The sequence below is a fragment of the Polyergus mexicanus genome, unplaced genomic scaffold, assembly GCF_030449975.1.
Source record: "Polyergus mexicanus isolate NDT 795.1 unplaced genomic scaffold, iyPolMexi1.0 SCAF_12, whole genome shotgun sequence".
Taxonomy (NCBI): Eukaryota; Metazoa; Arthropoda; class Insecta; order Hymenoptera; family Formicidae; genus Polyergus; species Polyergus mexicanus.
Window position 1 is genome coordinate 520,056 of NW_027223332.1, and position 25,120 is coordinate 545,175.

Consider the following 25,120-nt stretch of genomic DNA (forward strand, 5'->3'; position numbering starts at 1 on the left):
AAAGTCAAGAGTGTCAAAGAGATTTTAGTCTCTTCTATTTCGAGTGGTTTGCAAGAAAGTACATATTGTGCAGCGTTAAAACGTCGTCTCGCGTCAGGTGTATAATATCAGGCATGAGATTGGGGAATGTATATGTAATATGCACAGTACTACATGAGAGAGCATGGTACGCCAGCTAAAGTCAAAAGTGTAAAAGCGTGCGCTTTCCAGCCGATTTCACCCTTTCGCTTTTATCTCCAACGTGGAGCTATGTACACGGTTCACAACGCATTTTAACTTGCAGCCGGCAGTGCATTTACGTGGCACGCGAGCGAGCAAAGCTCCGGGAAATAAAATCTTCAATTGAACCTAAATTCGATTTAGATCAGAAACAATCACATTGCGTTATACCTATAATCTCTTCAAAAGCTCTTACACGGACATAATAATCGGAGCGTGTCTAAGGAACCAAATCCCGTCTTTCTTCCCCAGTTACTTGGTCGCGAAAAAATTGGCAGAATTAAACGACTAGCGGATAGAACTTGGAAGATGTTCGAGTCGTTCGTTTTTATACACGATCACATTTTTTCAGATACAAAAAGTACGTTAAATTAAAATTATAAAGATCGGCAAATCTCGCGAGTAAATCGCACAAGTTCGTATTATTTTAATTGATAATTATGATATTTGAATGTATCGTTGAATAATATATAATATATAAATCAAATGTCAAAAATAATTTAATTTAATAATTGATGAATATTAAATATGAGCTCTCAATTTCCGATTTTTAAGAGAATAAAAAGAAATACCGTTTCATTATTTTAACACAATGGAATATTCTATCGCTGGAAAAATCTACGCGCATTGGACGCAGAAAGTCCAATAACCAATCACAAACGCGCGGTAATTATATGTCACGTGAAAATGTAATTAGAACATTTCACGTTCCCCCGATCGTACATCGTGCAACCGACAATTGCGGGAAACGAGAATTGTAACCAGCTACACTTCGCCATCAAAGCTATTCAAGTTTAGTGCGGGCATTAATTTCTAATTAGTACCTAATATAGGGCATGGAAGACATATATACTATGTTCCATATACGGTTGCCGCGAATGCATTATACCAGTACACGCACGTTAGATGCTAAGTGTGTTTTCTTATAGCTCTACAAATACGTATTATTCGCGCGTATCTCGCGTTTGATGCTTTCAAGCCCGCAGTTGTCTACATTACGCCGTGTTAAGACGCACTTTAGCGCGATAAAGGAAAGATACGAGCGTACTTTTGAAAACTGGCGTAAATACTAATTAGTTTCAGCTCAACGCTTTCGCAAAGTCAAGCGTTCTCGCGTCGAGAACGGGAAAGCAGCAGAAAAGAAGCGCAAGAAAAATGTGAGACGTAAAATGCGAGACGTAAAATGCTCGTCCTCGTCTCTTTATATCGCGATGTATATTACGAGCATGTGTGTGTCTGTATATGTGCATGCGTGCGTATGTGTATACGTGTATGTTTCGGGGGGGGTATCCCTATTTGTCAGTGAAAAAATATACTTAAAACGCCGCAGTGACAAATCCTTATTTCCAGGATTTTTAAAAATACCACCCGTTCTAGCATGATTCTCGACATACATTCCTCATATTACGACCGATTCGCCAAATATCTACAGGTTGTTCGCAGCAGCACGTACCGTACATTGTTACGGGATAAATACGCCGATTTCGTTAGCAGCGGTTTGGCTCGCCGCCAAAACGTTTACGCAACCGAATAATGTGGTAGTTGCAACACTTTTGGTATGCAAATTTTAAATGTAATTTGGTTCGATTAACGTAACGTTTATACAAATTCGAGAAATATCAATATGCCGAATCAAAGTTTATGAAAATAATATATAAATTAAAATACGGATACTTTTTCTCTCACAAATTGTTTTAGAGTACAGTAGCCTTATTTTCAATGCAACATCGATTATTTGCGAGTTACAAGCGGTTAGAAATAAATGACATTCTCTCCCTCTTATTTATACGAATTAATCTTCATGTCTATAGAGAAATAATAAAATCTTTCTTTTCTCTAAATTATTTTGAAGCAAATTGTATTTTAATAAGATTTTAATTTAATCGTTAATTAGAAACTAAAGTTGAATTTTTCACTCAGATAAATTAAATTAAAATTTGTCAAGCAATGTCCAATTATTAAAAAGTTCGCACGTTGTGCAATAACTCGTGTATATTATAATAAGTCAGATTATTCTTTATTTCTTAGTAATGTAACAATCAATTTCAATCAATATTAAAAAATTATATTGTGACACGTAAAAAAACCAAGTCAAGAAATGTCAATTTTTTTTATCATTTATCTGACACAAGGTGTACGCGATACGGGTACATGTGTGCACGACATAATATACGATGAGTGGTTTACACGCTCTCTAATGGGACGGGGAGAGTCAACCGATCAAGCACTCTCAGGAAATGTCGACGGTAAGCAATTTCCCAACACCGTGCGCGCCGATATATCACTAGTACCAAGCTAACATTGTTAAGCTAATCAAACTTTCCAAGAACAAATAATTACTGTCTTTCCTATCTAACGTTAATTAACGCAGATATGACTTGCCCTCCATATAAATTATATGTAAATATATCTCTTTAGGCATGAAACTATTTTACGTACAAATTAAAGGTACGTTGACACAAACGTATAAATCATTATAATAAAAATACAATACTTTAGTCGAATAAAATCTTACGTATATGAATCTTCATTGCAGATAGTTACAATTCGAATAATAAAAAATATTCCCCTCTCTCCTCGCTTATGTTCTTACACACGCCTTCATTACTTTATAATTTAAGATTCTTTATTAAGAAAGAAAAAAAAAACGGAAAAGCATAGGTTGTACGTTTATTAAACGTGGAAATAATAACGGAGAAATAAATTCGCTTCTCTCAGTGCGTACGCGAATAACTAACGCGGAGCGAATGAAGAACGAAAGGCACAGCAACTACTCTCGCCGTACGAATATCGCGCACAGTACCGGGGGATCTAATAGACGTTACGCGCGATTCGATCTTAATTCGATAAAATTGATAGCCGGCCGCCGTCTTTCTCCACCCTGATTGCAAGCAAGTACGATGAGAAAAACGGGAGCACGAAGAGAAAAAAAAAAAAAAAGAAAATAACGCGAGATGCTCCGTACGCTCCGGATCGCCCTCGTGCAAGGACAACGCGCGAGCGGCTTGTTCAGGTTAATTCCCCACGTTTCTTTCCTCTCCATACGCGATATTCCTGTGGCATGCCTGACATTCCTACCTATATCCACCTATTCCTATTAAGGATGTAAATGCGGTAATTTCGCAAGGTAATTACTGGGGATCGGCATGAAAGTAATGCCTTTGAACGGAGAGGGCTACCAACGTGGAGAATGGCCGCTGCCCACTATGTTACCCTGAAATTACCCTATTGGACGAGACGCCTGAAAGCGCGTTTTCTGAATTAACGTTTCAGACCCCGACCGAACAGCCTGATTATTAGAGTCGTCATGGGAGCGCCGAGAAATATTTCCCCTTACTCCTCCTTTGATGGGACGTCAAGAAACCCGCAATTAAGCAACCCTGTCTGTCGGCGTTTTACGAGTGACATGCACTCTGAAATTGATAAATCCTCGACGCATCGTCCCTTTTAACCTTACAGGAAGCAATTTTGATGAAACTTATCGCGCATTATTCCCGTAATAACTGCCGTTCAAAACGTATCATCTACGTTTCATAAACAGCGAAATCTCAAAGGACGTAATTGAAATTCAACCGTCAAATAAATTACCTAATGACAACACAGTCGAGATTTGTATAAGAAATGAGCGCGTATCTAGAATAAAAACCTAGGCAAAGATAACGATAAACGAGGGAGAATCTGTGCTTTACAAAAAAAAATAATGGTTACATTATATATCTTAATAATGAGATATTTAATTATTCTGATCCAAAATAATCTTGCCGAAATCACAAGAAACCTACAAGCGAATCAGCAGAAAACCATTATATGTATATTGAAATTACATTATTACCTTACTCAACGCACATGCCGAATAGAATATTATCATCAAATAACGCTGAAAAAATTGGCAATTTCTAAATTAACAATTAAAACGCCCAATTATCAAAATATTAAAACAAAATAATGGCTTCTAATTAATAATTAGTATTTAAAAATGATTTTATGTTATTTAAACAAGAAATAATAATAAGCAATTTAATATTGTTTAAATATAAACATTTTACAATTATATATATATATATATATATATCTGGTTTTATCTATGATATTAAATAAAAATATATCATATCGAGAGTAAAGTCTGCAAGCATCTCGGTGTCGTCCGCGAAGGACGTTGCAATTTCCAGAAAGACGCTCGATCGAATTAACCGAACTACAGCAATTAGAACGTCTCTCCTTTTCTCTCTGGTTATTCAATTTACAGAACATCGGACTCGTCGGCGCTCGTTACTCATTAGTCAAGATTAAGACAAGACAGATACCGTGTAACGAGGAGCACGAACGCCGCGGAAAACGGGAAAGTACGCGAGCGATTACGTCTCTTACGAGAAAATTGAGGTCGCGTTAAAGAAAGTACGAGTTCGCCTGGTGCCAGACAGGAAACCACCGGCAGCCACTGTCGGCGAATCGATAGAAGTGACGGCATACAAGGCAAACTCCACGACCGACGACGACCCACTGCCGCAAAATTGATTCCATTATCGCTCTGGCCAGGTACCCACCAATACCATCGATATTCGTTTAACGCGTCGTTTCCTTGCCGAGGGAGTGACAAACAAGGGTCTGGCGAGAAATATAAAATTTAGCAAGTAGAAGCGTGAGAAAAAAGTGTTTAAGGTATATCGTTTTCCAGAAAAAAAGACATCGAGAAAGGAGATGAAAAAAAAAAGAAAGAAAAAGTCGAACAATCGCGTCTCTATCGCGTCGAAGTCTCAGTTTTTTTTTTTTTTTTTTTTTTTTTTTTTCCGATTAGGGGATACAATTTTCATAAGCAGTGATAATCTCGCATTAAAACTTCTTATCTTATATCTTTTACCGTCCTGTGAATTAATAAGGATCAAAATTCCCACCACTTTAACTAAACCACATAAGTGGATTATGAACCTAAATCGTTATATGGCGGTATGAATTTTTTTTTTCCGTTCCTAATGTAGACTATAACAATCTATTAATCGTTATGAAAAAATATAATATCATGTACATATAGTATTAGTGCATATCACACATTTAATCTATAAAATAAAAAAATAAAAAAAATTTTTTTTGCGCTTAAAATATATATTTCTTTTGTTTTTGAAATAGATATTGAGTTGGTTGTGATATATTTATTGATTTTGAAAAATGGTGGTTTAAAAAAAAAATATATCATTTTTATTGATTGGAAATTTGAAAAAGATAAGAAATATTGTAAATAATGCAAATGATAGAAACTCGTTGAGATCAATAATTAATTTTGATAATAATTTTGGAGAGAAAGTGCATACTTTCTCCTACATAAATTGCACAACTATATTTTATAAAAAAAACACATATATTATAAACAATTTTGAAAAGCGCAACAGTAGAAATTGAACAAAGAAAAAAAATTGCATTTCGTTAAGGTGGACAGGTGTTGCTGCATTCTCGAGACGCGGTACTTTGGAATAAACATCAGATGGTGATGTTTCTCGCACCTCTCAACCTAAATAACTTACAGACTCTGGTTATAGCTCGAATCCCCTCGAGAGTCCTCGTGTTGTTCCCCCCGTAAGTTTACGCGCCATTGACCACCAATCTTCGGAATGAAACTACCGCTGTTCGGTAGATTCCCGGCGAGGCCGTTTTACGGACGTCGCGTGAAGAAGTAAGTAAGAGCGGCAGGGCGAAAAGCATGGCCGAGGGAAAGAGAGAAAGAGAAAGATGCGGTCGACGGCAACGGAATGCGCGACGATTCGCGCGAGACGGCAGCTGCGATCTCTCGAATAATCACACACATTTAACACATCCGGCGATTCGCGACCGATATACCATGTCTTGCGTGTATACTCGCGCGCGGATATATTCTACATTGTATTCTCCATCGGTAACCGCCGCGCCAATACACGACGGTACGGTATTACTCTACACGAGAGCAGAACAAGCGGCAACTTATGCAATGACGTTGGGAAACGACGTATCAAGTATGTAATGGAATTACGCAGCTGGTAAGAACATATACTATCGGTCCAATCTCGCTCCATTAGGAACCAGCGCGAACATCTTCGCCGAATCTTGTCACGTGATCTAACGTGAACACGTGTGTAATTGTTCCAAGGAGAGAGAAATTGCCCTTAGATACTGAAACCAAGGCGGGCTCTTACGAGAGAGCGGCACGAGTAGACGCGATATTCTCGCACGACATTACTATAACGTTAAGGATAAATTATTTACAAATGTGTCTTGGCAAACATACCGCGACGAATCGATTAAATGTCAACGATATCGACGAATCGCGGTAATAAAAAAAATATTTATACGATCAACATTTGGCTGATTCGATCATACGCGGCACAAATCAAAGTACCGTTCGAGTGTCATCTAGAACTGCGAGAACTGATCGCGGGATTAGCAGAAGCAGAAGCTTCCCCTGTCCATCGATTCCCGTCGGCATTTCCGACAATCATTGCTTCCAACGTTTAATCATGTTTTACATCGGTACGACACTCTGACAATCCTATCAAAGTAACGAGGTGCGCAGGTCGGGATATACGTACGACGTGAGACTTAAAGTTTCATCGCGATCGATCATCCCTGATTACTCCTCCATACACGACTACGCTCGTGTATACCTCCGACTATCGACAGACCGTATACTTACGTTCTTATATATGAGAACCCGGCTTCGGGCGTAGATCAAAGGGAATATAGTGTACGTTAGTAGTGATCGGCATTTCCTGTCATACGCTAAACTTCGACCGTCATATTTGACACAAATCATCTAATTAAATTGATCTATATTCTTTTGCGTTATAATGTACTGTTTTTATCGTAAGATTAAAACTTAAAATTAACAATTTGTGCCTGTTACAATACCGAAATATTACTCAATAATTTATTCATTGTGCTTTATCAAGCAATTAACGAAATTATGCTTCAAAAATTCGCTGCCATAAATTGTTCGTTAAAAAATTAACGGATATTCTAGAAACTAATTTACGAATTTTGCCAGTGTCACACTGGTTTAATCTTGGATCTTATCACGGATTATTTTAATCTGCTCAATCTTTCATCCGAATCAAACGTATAAAAAAAATAAACGCAACGGTGAAAAATATTATTTCTTAATTATTCACGTACAAATAAACGCTATCAAAAAATACTTCAAAATTGCAAATATTACGATCAATTTAATAATACGCTATTGCCACAAAAGATAATTATTCTAATACTATTACCGAAAATATTACTGAGATATTCAATATCTATCGCGTATAGTTTTATCAAGCAATTAACGAAATTATGCTTCAAAAATTCGCTGCCATAAATTGTTCGTTAAAAAATTAACGGATATTCTAGAAACTAATTTACGAATTTTGCCAGTGTCACACTGGTTTAATCTTGGATCTTATCACGGATTATTTTAATCTGCTCAATCTTTCATCCGAATCAAACGCGTATAAAAAATAAACGCAACGGTGAAAAATTAGAAAAATATTATTTCTTAATTATTCACGTACAAATAAACGCTATCGAAAAATACTTCAAAATTGCAAATATTACGATCAATTTAATAATACGCTATTGCCACAAAAAATAATTATTTTAATATTACCGAGAATATTACTGAAATATTCAATATTTATCGCGTATAGTTTTATCAAGCAATTAACGAAATTATGCTTCAAAAATTCGCTGCCATAAATTGTTCGTTAAAAAATTAACGGATATTCTAGAAACTAATTTACGAATTTTGCCAGTGTCACACTGGTTTAATCTTGGATCTTATCACGGATTATTTTAATCTGCTCAATCTTTCATCCGAATCAAACGTGTAAAAAAAATAAACGCAACGGTGAAAAATATTATTTCTTAATTATTCACGTACAAATAAACGCTATCGAAAAATACTTCAAAATTGCAAATATTACGATCAATTTAATAATACGCTATTGCCACAAAAGATAATTATTCTAATACTATTACCGAGAATATTACTGAGATGTTCAATATCTATTACTAGAAATGATTGATATAATATATTTCTATTTTCGTAATTTCTCAATACATATTATCAGAAAAGGAAATAAGGATTGCGAAAAAAGTCGACACGCTTGTCAAAAACGCGAGAACGGAATGTTTTTTCCTGTATTATAGATGTAACAATGATGAGGGAAGCGTAAGCGAACGAGCAAACTTTAGACAGCGTGAGGTCAAAAAGCCATCCGGAAACATCGAGCCGCCATTCGAAACATATATAGATATAAGCAAGAATAATATGTGATAAGATTCACGGTGTGATTCGGTCCTGACTGACTTTTTGCAGATTGTCATTAGCTTTACGATCGCGCCAACGCCGCGGATTTACATGAACCGTACCGTAATAGATCGCGAGGGAGAAGAAGGTGACGATAAATTTCATATTCCACTGCTGGTAGATTCGCGGGCTGTCTCGCCAACGGAACAGACTTGTAATTTAATGCATGTTTTGCACTTCCTGGGACATGTCCGTACAGCCAATCATGTTTTCACGAAGACGAGGGACGAACGCGTCTCATTATCGTAGTTGTTAGGCCATTTCTTCTATCTTAATGTAACTCCTTTTTCTTTGTACTTAACGCAATAATACGGTATGAAAGCTTGATTGAGCACGGTCATAGGTACATGATTATCGTATATAACTCTCAACTAGTTAAAAGAGCAAATTATTGCCAATGAAGAATCGAAAATATACTAAGACATTTCAAGCCCATTCTCAATTTTAGCGAGTTAACAAAAGTTAGTTTAAAAATTAAGATAAATATTTCTGTACGCTCAAATGGCAAATAAAATTTTAAGAAATAATTAATCAAAATTTCTTGTTAATTTATAAAATTAATTCATGGCAATTATTTTTTAAATTAATTTTTATAATAAATCTATAATATTGTGTATACAATATATATTCTCCAATAAAATATATAATGATTTGTAATATTTTTAATAATGTCATCAAGCATTTTTGCTTGTCAATAATTGTAAAAAACAATTTTAAAATTAATAATGTATTGCAAAAAAAAAAAAAAAAATTGGATTCGTTCGCAACACAGTCTTTCATTCATATTATTTTATTTACGGCTTTCGACGCGCGTAATTTCGACGCTTCGTTCGTAATCTGCGGATTTAAAAAATTTGCAAACTCAGCCCTGTCGGATGAATTTTCGATATTTCGCTCGAGTATTGTTGCGCGGAACGTTTCATCTCTTCGTGAGAGGGATGGAGCCGCTAATTCCGTAATACATCTGGCTTTATATAGTGAATATCCATAGAACCGTGGTACAATTACGAACGAGCAGAAGCATATTTGAATGGCAATCGAAAGTCGGAAATTTAAATCCTTAAAAACAGTTATCAATATTAACGTATGACGGAAAAACGGATCAAGTGATATGTTTCGTACAAAAAAAATTGGGCAATTGAATTGATTTTTACATTTGCGATATTATTTGTATTCGAATGCAAATATTAAGATTATATACGATAAATAATAATTATATAATGCTGCCGTATTTGCGGCTTGCAAAAGTTGCAAGCGAGCATTTCATTTCGTATTTAAATTTTCTCGAGTAATGAAGAGAATCTGTGTATCGGAACAAATGTGCAAGAGTTTTTTGCAAAAATTCTGATAGAAATGCAATTTCGAATCAATTTCGTGTATAACCCGCGTAATCATGATACACGCGACTTTTACATTTATTTTATATTCTTTGTTTTTATTATCCTAACTTTCATCGCACGGCAAATTTTATTTATACAATTATTGTATAATATTTTACAATTAGTTACCACATACAAGAAATTTTAGAAATGAATTAAACATAATTCACGTGATATAACTTTATATCACAATGTTATGTAAATGTTATATCATAATATCACGTAGAAAAATCTAAATACTGTGTAAAATCTTGAACGCTACAGAGATGTGGCTATCCTTTAGCGGCCCTTTTAAGCTTTCATGCTATTTTGGCAGTGCGTGGGAGAAGCATAAGACCACGCACTAAGACAACTGATGCAAAAACTTACCTTTAGACGAAGATCGCTGACGGTCCAGACGCGGCTCGCATAATCGTTGGACGCTCCAAGAATAAGGATGCCCGTCGAATCAAAGTCCACCGACATGACACCGGCGTTGCTGCCGACGAGGATGCCTTTGCTCTCCGATGTACCTACAACAGAATGTTCATTCACACGTTATCATAGCATTATCTTACGATGTTTGTGCTCAATTCATCGCGTTTACGCGCCTCTATCAATTACTTTGTTCTTCATTCTATCTCTCTTTCTCCCTTTCATCTATATACCGCGCGTTATTCTCTGAATATGACTAATTAAATTTATATTCTGATGGCTTAATTGGCAAGGAGCGAGTTGCGTTGCGATTTAAAGCTACTTATAAGCAACTCAAAACAGACAATAGGGGAAAAAGGGGGAAAGAGATAGAGAAACCGAGATAGAAATGAGGAAGAGCAATGGAAAAGCGCGCGGGTTAAAACCGAGAAATAGATAATGCGTGGAAATCTAGAACAGCAGATCTCGAGTTAAGCGGATATAACCTAATAAGGATTGTATGTTTCATCCAATTTGTAACGAGAGGCACGAGGGTACTAGATTCGCGAACATTATAACCTGTACGATCCGAAATGGCCGGCTTTTGCTAGACGAGGCAAGATCGAACTGTTCGACGCAAAGAATAACCTGTTGATTTGTTGATATACTTTATTAAGTTAAAAAAAAAAAAAAAAAAAAAAGGCGGAAAATTTATTTTGATTTAGAGATATTTATCAAAATGATTGTTTATTGCCTTATTAACCTGATATAAAAGCCAGAGTGATGAAAATTGTAAGTATCTTTTGCGAAGATCGCGCACTGCTTAACCGCACGAACGACGAAATCGCCATAACTGAAATGCGTAAGCACGCCTAACTTCACGCGGAAGGAGGGAGGAAAGGAGACAGAATTTAAAAAAATCATTCAATAAATTTATGGCGGAAGATCCTCTCCCTTACTGTTTTGCATGCAATATTCACGATTATTATGTAGTTGAAATGTCGTTTATCTGCATGAATTGTATTATATTCAAATATATAATACATTTTTTATTTAGAAATATTCTCTCTCTCTCTCTCTCTCAATACAAGAATTATATCTCAATACTAAAAATTATGCATATCAATCTTCTAAGAAAATACTACTTTGTTGTCATATAGACAAGTCGAAATTAAAGACAATTCTTATTCTAAATGTATTCCCTGAATCAGAGGTTATAATTTCCGACAAAATCTTGCTGTAAAATAAACGCAACGTAGTGCAGGAGAAATGCATTTGTGTTGACGAATACACCCAAGTTATTCTACACAGACTTGATTGGACATCTTTATTAGCACTAGCGCGTCCTTAAAGTCTTTATATCATCCTGACTCGCTGCAGGATATCAATTTTACGCACGTATAAACTATAATTAGATCATAAAAGTATAAGTACGCCATTAATCTGATATATGTAGCAGCGAGGATCGAGCGAATGCTTACTGAATTGCGAGAATTCGCAGATCGAAAGATCCGTTCGAAATCACGTCCTGCTCGGTCCTGATCGATAAAATTTTTCGTTTCTCGATGATCAGATGGAAAAATACTAGTTGGAGAATGATAATTATCGGAAGCCAGAGTAAAGAAAACTGCAAATATCTTTCGCGAACACCAAACTGTTTAACTGCACGGATGACGAAATCGCCATAACTGCCGAAATTCACGCGAGAGGGGAGAGAAAAGGCGGCAGAATTCAATAAAATCAATCGATAAATTTCTGACGGAGATCCTATCTCTCGTTTTGCATGCGATACTCAGGGCTACTATGCGGTTGAGGTGTCGTTTACCCGCGTGAATACTCCGGTTAATCACATTCTTTCCCTCGCACGCGCTTTCGACGCCGTCAATATAATTTACATCCTTTTACCGCGGCAATCGGCCATGTCCATCGTAATTTGTGGCAACGATGCCTGTTCGACTTGGCGCTACAAATACTTCGAAGTGTCTGATTGACCAATCAGAATAAAGGGAGCAAGGATCTCTTCGTCTTCGAGTAATCAATCAAACGCTACTTTATGAAACGCTCGGAATTATAATTAAACCCAACTTTTAAAGAAGCGCTCGTATTTCATTATATATAATATAATATAAATAAAACTTTTTATTTTCTATCTAATCTTAAATACGATTTTAATTTAGACTTTGATATTTTTTAAATATTAATATTAAAGATATTAAAGATTAAAAAATATTAAAGATTAAAGATTAAAAAATTGCAACAAATGATGACCATCTTAATATATATTCCATAATATAAAAATTATATTTATGCTATATTTTATTACATTACATCCACTAAATTATTAAAAAAGAGGTTCAAGTAGAAAGATCTCTAAAGAATTATAATTTTTAATATCATTAAATATATATATATATATATATATATATATATATATTTAATATTATAATATTAATAAAAATATCTTTTCCCTCTCTTTGTATTAATTACCTTTAGTAATGTTCCATAGTTTCACTTTCCTGTCAGCACCACCAGTAGCCAGCATTCTATCAGTAGGCGACCATTTGACAGCATATACTTCTCCTTCATGGGCACTCTGTAAGGTTTATAAACATTTGATATATGAATGCTAAAAATTTTGAATGTATTCAAGCTATTACGTAAATGTGATGCATTGATTGTAAAGTATATGATAATAATATTGCAAGACAAAAATTATAAGTCAATGTTAAAAAAAAAAGAAGCGCACATATTTTATTATTTTATATATATATATATATATTTTATTCATGTACATGATTTCAAATTATCGTACTGTCTTAGTTTTGAATACTAGTTATTCAACTTGTCATACGTAGATAGGAATACTTATATAAAAATGCAAATATTGTATAATATTTAAGTAAAGCTTAATATTCTAAAAAGATAAATATCGATATCGTGTACCACGATACCGGTATAATATGTATAGAGAATCGTATTCATATCTTCACATTCATATTTAAAGTATATGTGTAAAATTAAACTGCTGTTGTATGTGTAACCAATCTAGAATGAAAATATGGATGAAAAAAGTATGGAAGATTTATAACATCATTCATCGAAAGTGAAAGTGCAAAACGAAAAGTTATGAAGATTTATATACCTAATTGAGAATAAAATCATGAAAAAAATAATGGGATTGAGGAGTCTTATGGCGGATTATGTTAATAAAAGCATCCTGTAACATTTACAACCATTTGTACTTAGTTTAATCTAAATAAAAATTATAATAATATGCAATCTATCCTAACACTAATGCACATTAAATTCCACGAACGATATTATATTTTGCTTCAACATATTCAAAGTTTAATAAAAACTTAACTACTATTATACTAATGTTACAGATTATGTGTATAATAATGTACGATGACTTTGTCTATGTGTGCGTGTGTGTGTGTCCGAGTCATGTGTATATATATTACTATATAACAAAAAAAAATATATATATACATACATAGACATATATTATATACATGTATATATACATATACATATATTTGTATGCAAAGCATGCAGCCCCATGTCAATTATTAGGATATCAAGTATTGACCGATGTTAATACTTGACAACATGATAAAGAGAACACAATATGAGATATTTTAGATTCAACGTACAAATGTTACGGATACTTTTGTTGGCACTGCTGTCGGAAGACCAGCGACTTCTTTTAAGCTTAAACGATCTGGGCTAACAGGTCGTGTATCTCGTGCTGCATCTTCCAATTCTTTTTGCATCTTTGCTTGCCTCTTTCTGCAATAATAACAAATATTTTTTATAATGATAATTATAAATATATGCATTTAGTAAATACATTAAATAAATTAAAATTGCACAAGTTGCAAAGCAACTTAAAGCATATATCATAACATTGATATATTATTATATATACAATTTTTACATTATATGGTTTTTTGTAAGTTATATTATATATAAAAACTAAACACTATATTATTTAAATGAATAACTCACCATTTTTTGATGAATTTTTTTAATTAATTTCTTATTAGATAGTTTAAAAATATGATTTTGCGTTTTTCTTGTAATGTATACATATTTTTCTCTCAAAATTGTTCTTTGTGATGTAATTTTGACATGTAACTTTGACATGTAATTTTCACTTTTGTTTTTCATTATTAAAAGTAAGATAACGAAACAAAAATATTATTTATCTTTTCAAGTTTGTTTTCTATGATTATAGACTATAACATAGTATTCACATCATATATCATTTTTTTATCTTTTATTTACATATAAAAGCTTAAAATTAAAGATTTATATTATTTAATAATTGTGTATCATTTTTATATTGAATGAAATAATCAATATAAATAGACATTTAATGTATAATATAAATATCATCTACAAATGAAATAGATAAATTATAAGACACCAAATGCAGTATGTAGTTTTGTTATTACCAGCCCAAAGCTATTTAGCATTAAGCGAAATGTTTTTCATTTTATGAAACTTACCCAAACTTTGATAAGGTATGCATCAAAAAGGCTGTTGGACTCGTAAAACTGAAACGAAAATGTCAAGCAGTGTGTCTAGTGTATAAAGCCCTAAAGTGACTGAATATTGTACATTCTGTGGAAAATTCAAATTTGATAAATAGTGTCCACATTTATCTATTTATAAATATTAGTTATACATATATACATATACATATATATACATACACATACAGATACATTAAATATATAATCATATATATATATATATATATATTAGTATTCAATAATAGATATATACCTAATCATACATCTATTATTTGATACATATATTATTTGATATATATTAATAAGTGTTCATAACAATAATCAAAAAATTTTACTAAATTACTAAATTTTATTGTGTGGTCTGTATTTATAAATATTTATAAATATTATTTAATTAAAAATTTATTGTATAATGTGAATGCAGATTACGATGTTAATGAAAACATATGATTTACATATTTAATTTTGGAAATATGTAGTATGCGTTCTAATTATTTTAAACAATTGCAATCTGAATAATTTAAGAACAAACTTGAAAAGATTTAGCATACATATTGTGAAGAGATTCCATCTTAAATTGAAATAAAAATGATGTTTAAACTCAATGAAATTTGTGTTTTTTAATGAAATAATGTACAACAACACCCATTTCAAGAAAAGAACAGGCATTCTACGGAAAAATGGTGCTGAAGAAAGATAAGATTTCAAAGAGACAAAAAGATTGTATTCAAATAAACTATCTTCACACAAAATTGCACTAACTATAGGAACATATAGATATATATACAAACTTTAAAATGCAGAAAAAATTAGTTAATTCTTAAAAGCTCTAACTAAGCAAAAATACAGTTATTATATTAGAAGTCTAAGATCATAATTAGCATGCAAGACTAAATGCATATATTTCATCGCATTACACATAAAAGTAACCAAAACACATGCTCAATCAGAATATTCTCATGATGGGGATGATTATTGTTTTGCTCTTAGTTTTAGAAGCACAATTACACCTATAGAAAAACTATAGAAATCGCGTATTATATATTCTATATTTTAATATTACAATACAAAATTTATTATGATAATATTTTATATAATCTTCTATTATTATCTTATGTTATTTCTATAATCTTCTATAATCTTATATTAATAATAGTAAAAAAGAAAAAAAGAGCAATATGCATAATTCTTGCAATAATTTTTCACCTTCTAACATCTAAAATGTACAAAATACATATTAATGGTCATACATCTACTCACCTTAAAAAGTTGTCATTCTCTTCATTCATTTTTTCTGCATCTCTAGCTTTATATTTTATTAAACGTTCAATTAGTTGTCGATTTTCTTCCTGCAAATTAATAAAGTTTAAATAAATGTTAGTAAAAAAAAATGGGGGTAAATAAATAAATACCTAAAAATAACTTATCAGACTTACTTCGACCAGATGTATAATAGGAATATAATATATAATTTTATTAAATGTTTAACATAATTAGAAAAAAGGTGATTATATATTATATACCTGTGTTTTTCTAAGCTTCTCCTCTAAAGAAGCAAAAGCAAGTTGCAAGGCCTGATGTTCATCTTTAAGCATCTGATTAATACATTCTATTTCCTTTTCTCTAGTAAGACATTTAGTTATTTCTAAACGTAAACTGGTATTAGCTTCCAAACTTTCTGCAAGACTGAAGAAAAGCAAATAATAAATTAATTTATAAGAAACTCATATTTATGTAAATGATTAATTTACCTGATTTCCTTTGCTTGAAGTTCCTTTGTTATTTCTTGCAATTTATTATTAAGATCTACTATTTGTTGTGTATGTTCTCCTTTTCTCTTATGTAGCATCGCCAATTCTTCTGCTTGTTTTAAAAGTCTAGCTTCAAGATCAGGATTTCCACCTACGCCAATAGTGCCATTGGCTGCCTCACGACGAAGAGTTTCATTTGCAATTGTCAATTGCATGTTTGAATTTCGCAACGTATTTGCATTTTCAAATAATCTATTATCTATAAAATAGAGATACTGTAAAATTAATTTACAAACTAAAATTGAAATAAAAGATCCTGTGTAAGCTAACAGATACTTTATTATTCAAAATTATAAAAGAAAAAAAAATAGATAAATAAATGAAATCTGTTAATGAATTTTAACTCATTGATGAAATATAACCAAGCAAGACATATGGTAAACAATAAAACACTGTACAGCACCGCTGCTGTATTCAAAACGAGGCATATTGATACCTGCATTGAATCGATATGAAATTTTAGATGCAAAACTTACGCAGACTAATGAGATCTGCAAAACAATTGGTTTGCGATCTGTTTCTTTCGCGTAATTGCGAAATTAAATCTTTCCGCCAATTGATGTCATCTCGAGGAACGAGCGATACGCCTGCTTCATTCGAGGTCATTTTTTCCGACTGATTTGTACGGTGCTTAACTTAAAAATAAGCAATTACTATCGATTTAACCTTGATCGGAACCGTTTCGGCAAGGAAGCTATAAACAACGATCTTCAACAATCGTCACTCCATGATAAAGTCCTTTCTCACGGCAACGTGTAACTTCGTCCGATAAAGGATTACATTCGACTGTCAATCAATATATAACATTCGAATATCTCATAAAAATCACATGACATTGCCACATTAGCGCAAATATTTTTAATTATGAAAATAACTATTCTAACCTAGGCGTGTATAGGTGTACCAAACACTACGTTGTGCTACTTTGAAATCTTTGAAATTGTTGTGCTATCGATATCACATCATCAGTAACAATCGACATTGCGATATATCGATATCACTGACAGATTAGTCGAAAGATCTGGAGCCATATTCGAAAAATATACATACCCGAAAAATATCGCATATGATATTTGTTATTGCCACCGACTAGATACTAATAGTATCTCGTCGGTGTTATTGCGCAGTTATTTTCCGATACAACACAGAGACAAGCCTGAGAGGGACTACGGTCACGCCGCCGTTTCTCGTGAGACCGTTTTCCTAAATGATATAGTGGCGCCAACTAGATCCATTTTAAAGCCGGCGGAACTACATAGCCAGACACTTTTTGATGCCATGGTAAAACGACCGATTGGTGTATGTCCGTGCTAAATATGTACATCGTGGATGAAAAATGCGAAGAAATATTATGGATTTATTAATGTTTTATTAATTACACGTGATGTTTTGTCATTCTAGTATATACTGCAGCAATAATAAATTATAATTGAAGTATTTTTATATATATGACTATGGAAAATGAAATAAAATTTCTTAAATTATAATTTTCTTAATAATCTTTTTCCTGATTTTTAAATATAATGTGTAGAAGATATTTCTAAGTCCCGAGGGGGGGGGGGGGTACAAAAATATTTTGCGTTATAAAAATAAATTACCATTACACGTAATTAATTATAAAATAATATAATTGATAAAATTACAAACGTTCTATATTTAATAAATCGAAAGACGCGAAAACCGTCCGCGGCACGACGACGGCACCGACGACGCGCTGCTACTTTATTGCTCGAGTATCGCCGCGCGAATGATAATATGTAAGAAAAGAATTTGAGAATCTCGCCCCACTACAGTTCTATTCAAGTGTTTTTGTATAAATGATAACAAGGCCGTGAACAAAGCGCGCCAATGTTTACGTCGGTGTTTACGGTACCAAGGCCAAATAGCATGTTAGATATTATTAATTTGCTACCTAAATATTTTACGTACTATAAAATATATATGCAAAATATTAAATTATGTAAGTATTTTCAATTATTTATTAAACGATTAATGTATCACGGAGCTTATCGTTATGTTAATTAATGGATTTTGCGATTCGATCGTTTTATAGCACGTTCATTTTAATGGATTAATGAGATTTTTGCGACTAAAATCACATCAATCAGATAATTTTTAATTAATTAAATTAATAATAAAAAGTTTGATCACATATTTAACTAAAAATTATCCGGTTTATGTCGTGTTTGGTATTATTTTAATAACAAAAATATCATTCAAATTATTTTTAAACAGATATAATATAAAAATTTTATTTTTTATTATAATATGACACATATATATTCGTGAAATACTATACCTATATAAAGGAATAAGCCCCTCGCATATAAGAGATTTTAAAACTCTTTGATGATACGTCATCTTGCTTGCTTTTTACTCATTCTCTCGCCTCTTGCTTTCAATAACATCGAAGACCTTTACTTATCTATAATAATTTATCTATAATATTCAAAAATCTTATGTAACAAAAACTAAAACATTTATATTTTATTGTAGAAAGTAATTTTTTTTTAATAATTTTAATGGATTAATGATATTTTTACGATTAAAATGATATTGAATACGATATAATTCGGATAAAAAAATTTATGATGTAATTTTTAAATTTGTATCTAATTAAAATTTATCCGAATAATGTCGCGTTTTTTTATGTCATTTCATTTGTGAAAATCTTATCAACTAAAATTACGTTTAAAAATATCAGAAATATAAAAATTTTATGAAAGTCTTTATATATCCAATGAGTGCACTTCGTTTAATTTATTTTCGCTCCCAAGTGATTGACAAATAAAGGCGAAGAACCTCGTTCTTCGAACGAAAATAATATTAAGCGTATCTATTATTTATTTTCAAAAGACTTTGTAATATTAATTATCTTATCGTTTTTCCGTACAAACTTTTATTTATTTATATCTATTTACGTCCCTACGTGATATTTTTGTACACACATTTGTTTGTATAATATTTACTTTTGCTTCGGTACTTCGTTTCTCGATGTCTCGTCTTAATTCTTACATACGCATACGTCATTGTTTCCCGACATGTTTTCGAGATTAATTTATTGTGACATATACATTGTGAATTATCGCCGGACATATGAAGCTTTCCGTTTTCATTGTAAGTGATCTTGTTGTTTATTATTTATTAATGTCTCTCTGGTCAATTTGTTTTTGACTCCATTTTTGCCTTTCTAGGCATCACAAAATCTTGTCTTACCTTCCGGCCTTCTAACTGTGGAGCGTAACCATTTTAAGATGCGTATATTACAATGGAAGTAAAGCCGAATTTTATACCGACATGAGAGATCACTTACTTATTTATATTTATTTATTTTCACCAATTTTATTTGCACGACCGCCTAACATTTTATTTATTTATGGAATTATTGTATTTATTTTTGTAAGTTGCTTGTAATGCGCTGAAGATGGCTCAAACAATGGGACCGAAACGTACGCTAATAATTTGAATTATCTTTAAAAAAATTTCTTGCGCCTTAAGTACCGCGCGTAGCTCGTATTGTCCTTTACGTATATTTTTATTTATACTTATTTTTATTTATACTATATTTTTATTTATACTTTATTTTTATTAATATCAAGCATTTAAAGCAATATTAAATTAAATTATGCTTTTAATTTATATAGCTTTTTATTATTAATTATTTTTTTCATTAGTTATATTATTTAATAAATTTTTTTATTTATAAATTCAGTTAGATTAATCCAGCGTGTATTAGCTCCGATTGCCTCCGTTTGATATTCCCACAGTTATGGATCTAGCACAGACATACGGATGTGCGATCAATTCCAGAGAATAGAAAAGGGAAAAGGGAAGAAGGACAATCTTTAGTGCCGCCTGAATCTATTCTCAGAGAAATTAATTATATTACAATAGATTACATTTTTAATTAGATTCTGGCAGACATTTTGTAAAATTCGTTCTTAATTCGATTGTCCGGATAATAATCATACATAATGTTTATAAGTATAAATTGAATTGAATTAAAATAGAATTACAGTTATTGTTGTATTTGTGACTCGGGTGAAGATGACATTAAAACCAATTCCTCAGCGTTGAATTCCGGATCCTTGTGTCGCAAAGTCGATGAATATGAAAAATCTCCACGATCCAATCTTTTCATTTCCGTTGCTTTCTTCGTAACAATATTAATTGCATCGTCAAGTTCTTTATTAGATAATGCATCGTCTAAAAGAATGAACGTAACAAATATTTAGTAACGATTTCATTGCGATTTTTTTTTTTTTTATATAGACCATTTTACTTCCCCCCTCCTCCCCCTCCGGTTATCATTCTCTATGGCAACTACTACATAACTTATACGTACCATGAAGAATATCTTCGATGTTTTCTTCATTTTTAATCAGACGAATATATTTATTGTCGGCGAGAATGTCGAAACTCTCCACGACATCGGAATTAAGATGCAACAACCAAAATCGATTTCTTTCCAGATTCAATCTTTTCGATAGCGTTTCGATGCCCTGTCATGAATATTATATGTATTTTGAATGAGAGGCAATATCATTCATGAATCGATCTCAAGAAATTATTTTTCAATTTCGCTTATAAACGATAACCAATACCTTGATTGAAGTGTAATCAAGATTAGTGAATCTTTCGCAATCTACGATCAATGGGACATCATCTTGTTCGTTTCTGGCTATACTCATTACTTTATCGCAGAAAAAAATTACTGCGGGATAATAGAGACATATATCGGGCTTTAACATTATATATCTATGTCCTAAATGAGTCTATAAAAATATATATAATATATATTATTGTATTTATATATGTATATTGTATTTTACACTAACACATCATACACATTTCATGCATGCGGAAGTTCCTCGTTTTACCTTACACTTGAAGACTTGAACCGTCGGTCTCGCGGTCGGTTTAATGAAGAAGATTAGATTGAAAAAGACACCCAGAAGTAGCCCAATCTCGACGCTGATAAGAACGCAGATCAAAAAGGTACCTATCGCCGCGATGGCATCCGTTTCTAAAAAAAAAAAATATATTTAATATTAGATAAGTATATATCTCCTCTGCATCCCGACCAAATCTGCCTATACGGAGATTATGTGATACCGACTATATCCCTTCCAAAGCAATTTAAAAATCTTCATGTCAATCATGAATATTACGGCGGTTATCAGGACTGCTGATAGCGTCGCGCGTGGAATGTAATTAAAGTACGGCGTTAAAAAGCTCAGCGCGAACAATGTTATAGTTCCTGCAAAGGAAAGAAATGTCAATATCAATTCTCACTTTTAATATTTTCCGTTTTTCAATATATTAGATTAATGGTATTGTGTTACCGGAATATAAACCGGCCATAGGAGTTTGTATGCCACTGGCGCTACCGACTGCGCTTCGTGTGAATGCACCGGTGGTAGGCATCGCTGATACGAAGCTGCCGAATATATTACAGAGACCGAGTGTTAGCATCTCCTGCGTCGCATTAATGGCGGCGTCGATTGCTATATTTATATTATCAATATTTATAAAACTAATCGAACATTACTAAAATCAAATCTAAGAATATATTCGACAGTTATTATTAAGAATTAATTTCTAGAAGAAATTTTATAATGGGAAAAAAAATTTCTGCCAATGAGATGTATCTAATATTATATATAATCCAACAATTTTTCTCTCTTCTTCACCATATCATTTCATATAATGTATTTTCGTATTGTAGAACGTAAATTTTTAAAAGTACTTTATTACAGATATTGCAAATTTTTCATACGTTTTGATCTTATACGATTAAAACACATATAAGGATATAAGTGATCTGCTTGATTTGAAATTGAAAAATAATCAATACCAAACGCTTTGGCTATCGCCACATTCGCCAGGACCGATATGAGAGGAAGTATCACTATTCCCGAGCCGTAATGAGCGCACATGTCTAGGAATGTGTAAGTTTGATTTCCCACTTGTACTGAGAAAGGCGGTAACGATACTGTGGGAAGACCGGATTTTATTTGCCCTATAAAATAAAAATATTAAGATGCGACAAAATAATATAAATGAATTGATACATCGAATAAATTCGATGACTTAATGATATCAATTTATCGATTTTAATTATTTTACGATAACTATTAAATATGCAAAATATTTCAAGTCTACGGTAGCTATCAATTTTATCGTTAAAAAATCAGCTGTTATATTTGCTCAATGATCAATAATATCGACAATTACTGACAATAATGAAATTATAATCAAAATCAAAACCTGAAACCCTAAACGGAATGGATCCTGTTGCTTCAAATTGATAAGCTATTACGCCTGTTATAAACACGATAAGAGCATTTCGACCAATGGACAAGTACCAAAGTATCTTCTTTATCACTGTATTTCTAACAGAGTTTTTCTTATCTCTCATACAAAAACAATCGATGTCTTTCAATTTCTAGAAATAGAATTTATAAATATAATTCCTCCACGATATTGCTATATATATATATAAATATATATATATATATATATATATATATATATATATATATAAATTATCCGCTTATAATCCCGAAACTTACTCTGAAAATCAAAAGAAATATGATGCTGCAGATTCCGAGTGTGACGTCAGCTAGTCGGATTTTATTAATATTTTTAAACAATTTGTACAAATTATCTAAAATATTAACTGATTTATATTTCAATCCAAGAAGCCCCTGCAGCTGAGCAATAATTATAATGACTGACGTTGCCGAAATAAAACCTGATGTAACCGGAACCGAAATAAAATCTACCATGCATCCTGCAGCATATCAATAATTATTATTATATATATATATTTTAGGTTAACATATTTATTGTTTATAAATAATGTAATAAAAGAAACTAATAAAACAAAACATTTGTGAATAAACACATTTCTGTGTGTGTAGTTTAATTGATTAGATAATTTCATGATACCAGCCTAAATTTAACACGCCCATCAAAAACTCCACGCATCCGACCAAAAAACACAAGAGTGTTACAAAATCCGGCGGCATGTCATGTGTATATTGCAGTGTCACAAGAGCAATCAAGGACGATGGACCAATCGAGACCTCTTTGATGGTCCCGAAAAAGATGTATAAGAAACCACCCACGAAACAAGAATATAAGCCATACTAAAAACGTTACTTATCATGTGACATTCTTACAATCACAGATACCGTAATAGTATTGCATCCTAATAAAGATACTTAAAACATTTTAGAACAAATTAAAAAAACAACGGCATTGGAAAGAAGGAACTATTTACAATTTTAAAGCATTCTAAATAAATGTATACTTTCATATTTGTTTTTCTTTATTTTCGTAAATTACATAAACGTTAATATGACAAGAGCGAGCAGAAAGAATAAAGGTAACAAGCTAAGAAATACCTGTGCAGTCAGACCGGCTAATGCCGCGTAGGCTATACTCTGGGGAATCATGGTCAAGCCCAGAGTGATGCCCGCTATAAAATCTGCCACAGCCTCCGTCCGGGTATATCGCGGTAGCCAGCTGAGCACTGGCAGATACTTAGTTATCATATCGGAGGGCGACTTCCGTTCCGGCATCGGTAACGAATAGATTTCTTCGTCAGAAATCTTTGTGGATGCAGACATCACGTTCAAAATGAGATTCTAACAAATCAGTCGACTATTTCGCTATTTTACGATCGGATTTTAATATCGAATCCGGCGAATTACGCGGTTATTCGCACTTGCTGCACCTTGCTTATCGATACTGGCGATGCTCTCGCGTCAGCTGCTTGGAGTCTTATCGTTGCCGACGCATTTATCCCAAATCTCAATATAAACGACACAATAAAATCCTATTAATTGCGTAATTAATTCTCACCGATATTGTACAATGTTGACAGTTTGATAAAAAGAAGCACCAAACATCTTGATAGATTAACAACAGCTGACGAGTAACTAGTGTACTTCTACATGCTATCTCTTTAATTCTTTTGCAATATCAAACAAGATATCCAACCTGATTTCGGCACATCTGAAACTTCTTCTACGCGTATTTCCTGGAATCGAAACGGAGAGTCATTTTCATTGATTAAAATTTTATTATGTCTCCTCGACGAAAAATCATTGCGCAAAGACTAGAGATATGATTGATGGAATATGACGCGTATAACGCTCTCATGATATAAGAATGTGTGTTTTTTCACATATTACTCGATATAGCTAATTTAGAGATTTTGTTATGTTGAATTTCAAACGATCATTTTGAAAAAAATATATCGAGAAATATTTCGTACATACGCCATATATAATATATTTTATTTCCATTTATTTTGTATCCAGAACAGCAAAGCGTCGCTATTTTGAATTTTCTACAAGAAGAAAATGTGCATTGTCGAATAAAAAAAGTGAAAAGGACAATGAAAAAGCGCCACGATGTGTCGCATAATATAATAATGGTAACATATCATAT

At 32.5% G+C, this 25,120-nt stretch overlaps 2 protein-coding genes across 6 annotated transcripts in view; both read right to left on the bottom strand.

Annotated features, from left to right (window-relative positions):
• Positions 1-17,722, bottom strand: part of Atg16 (Autophagy-related 16) — a 377,667-nt gene extending 359,945 nt beyond the window's left edge. The window contains exons 1-9 of one of the 4 annotated variants that reach the window (XM_070305476.1): positions 17,708-17,722; positions 17,134-17,443; positions 16,598-16,856; positions 16,370-16,532; positions 16,107-16,195; positions 14,820-14,867; positions 13,962-14,097; positions 12,793-12,898; positions 10,282-10,424 (exon numbers count right to left, since the gene is read on the bottom strand). In XM_070305476.1, the coding sequence (XP_070161577.1) occupies positions 10,282-10,424; positions 12,793-12,898; positions 13,962-14,097; positions 14,820-14,867; positions 16,107-16,195; positions 16,370-16,532; positions 16,598-16,856; positions 17,134-17,263 (1,074 nt within the window). In that variant the 5' untranslated portion in view covers positions 17,264-17,443; positions 17,708-17,722. Of the gene's footprint in view, positions 1-10,281; positions 10,425-12,792; positions 12,899-13,961; positions 14,098-14,819; positions 14,868-16,106; positions 16,196-16,369; positions 16,533-16,597; positions 16,857-17,133; positions 17,663-17,707 lie in introns of those variants that run through there. The other 3 variants (XM_070305475.1, XR_011447709.1, XM_070305477.1) reach the window with 3 other exon arrangements.
• A 2,661-nt stretch (positions 17,723-20,383) lies between these two features.
• LOC138938189 (sodium-independent sulfate anion transporter) lies at positions 20,384-24,871 on the bottom strand. 2 transcript variants are annotated; one of them, XM_070304997.1, is made up of 12 exons: positions 24,070-24,871; positions 23,616-23,811; positions 23,233-23,453; positions 22,928-23,105; positions 22,515-22,679; positions 22,003-22,164; positions 21,777-21,917; positions 21,538-21,683; positions 21,262-21,432; positions 21,003-21,159; positions 20,674-20,863; positions 20,384-20,432 (listed from the first exon to the last, which is right to left on the bottom strand). In XM_070304997.1, exons 1-11 carry the CDS (start codon positions 24,292-24,294, stop codon positions 20,676-20,678), a joined length of 1,950 nt encoding a protein of 649 aa, XP_070161098.1. In that variant the 5' UTR covers positions 24,295-24,871; the 3' UTR covers positions 20,384-20,432; positions 20,674-20,675. The 2 variants fall into 2 exon arrangements, with proteins under 2 accessions (XP_070161098.1, XP_070161097.1); XM_070304996.1 differs by lacking the exon at positions 20,384-20,432 and having other exon boundaries at positions 20,578-20,863.
• Between the last annotated feature and the right edge of the window lie 249 nt (positions 24,872-25,120).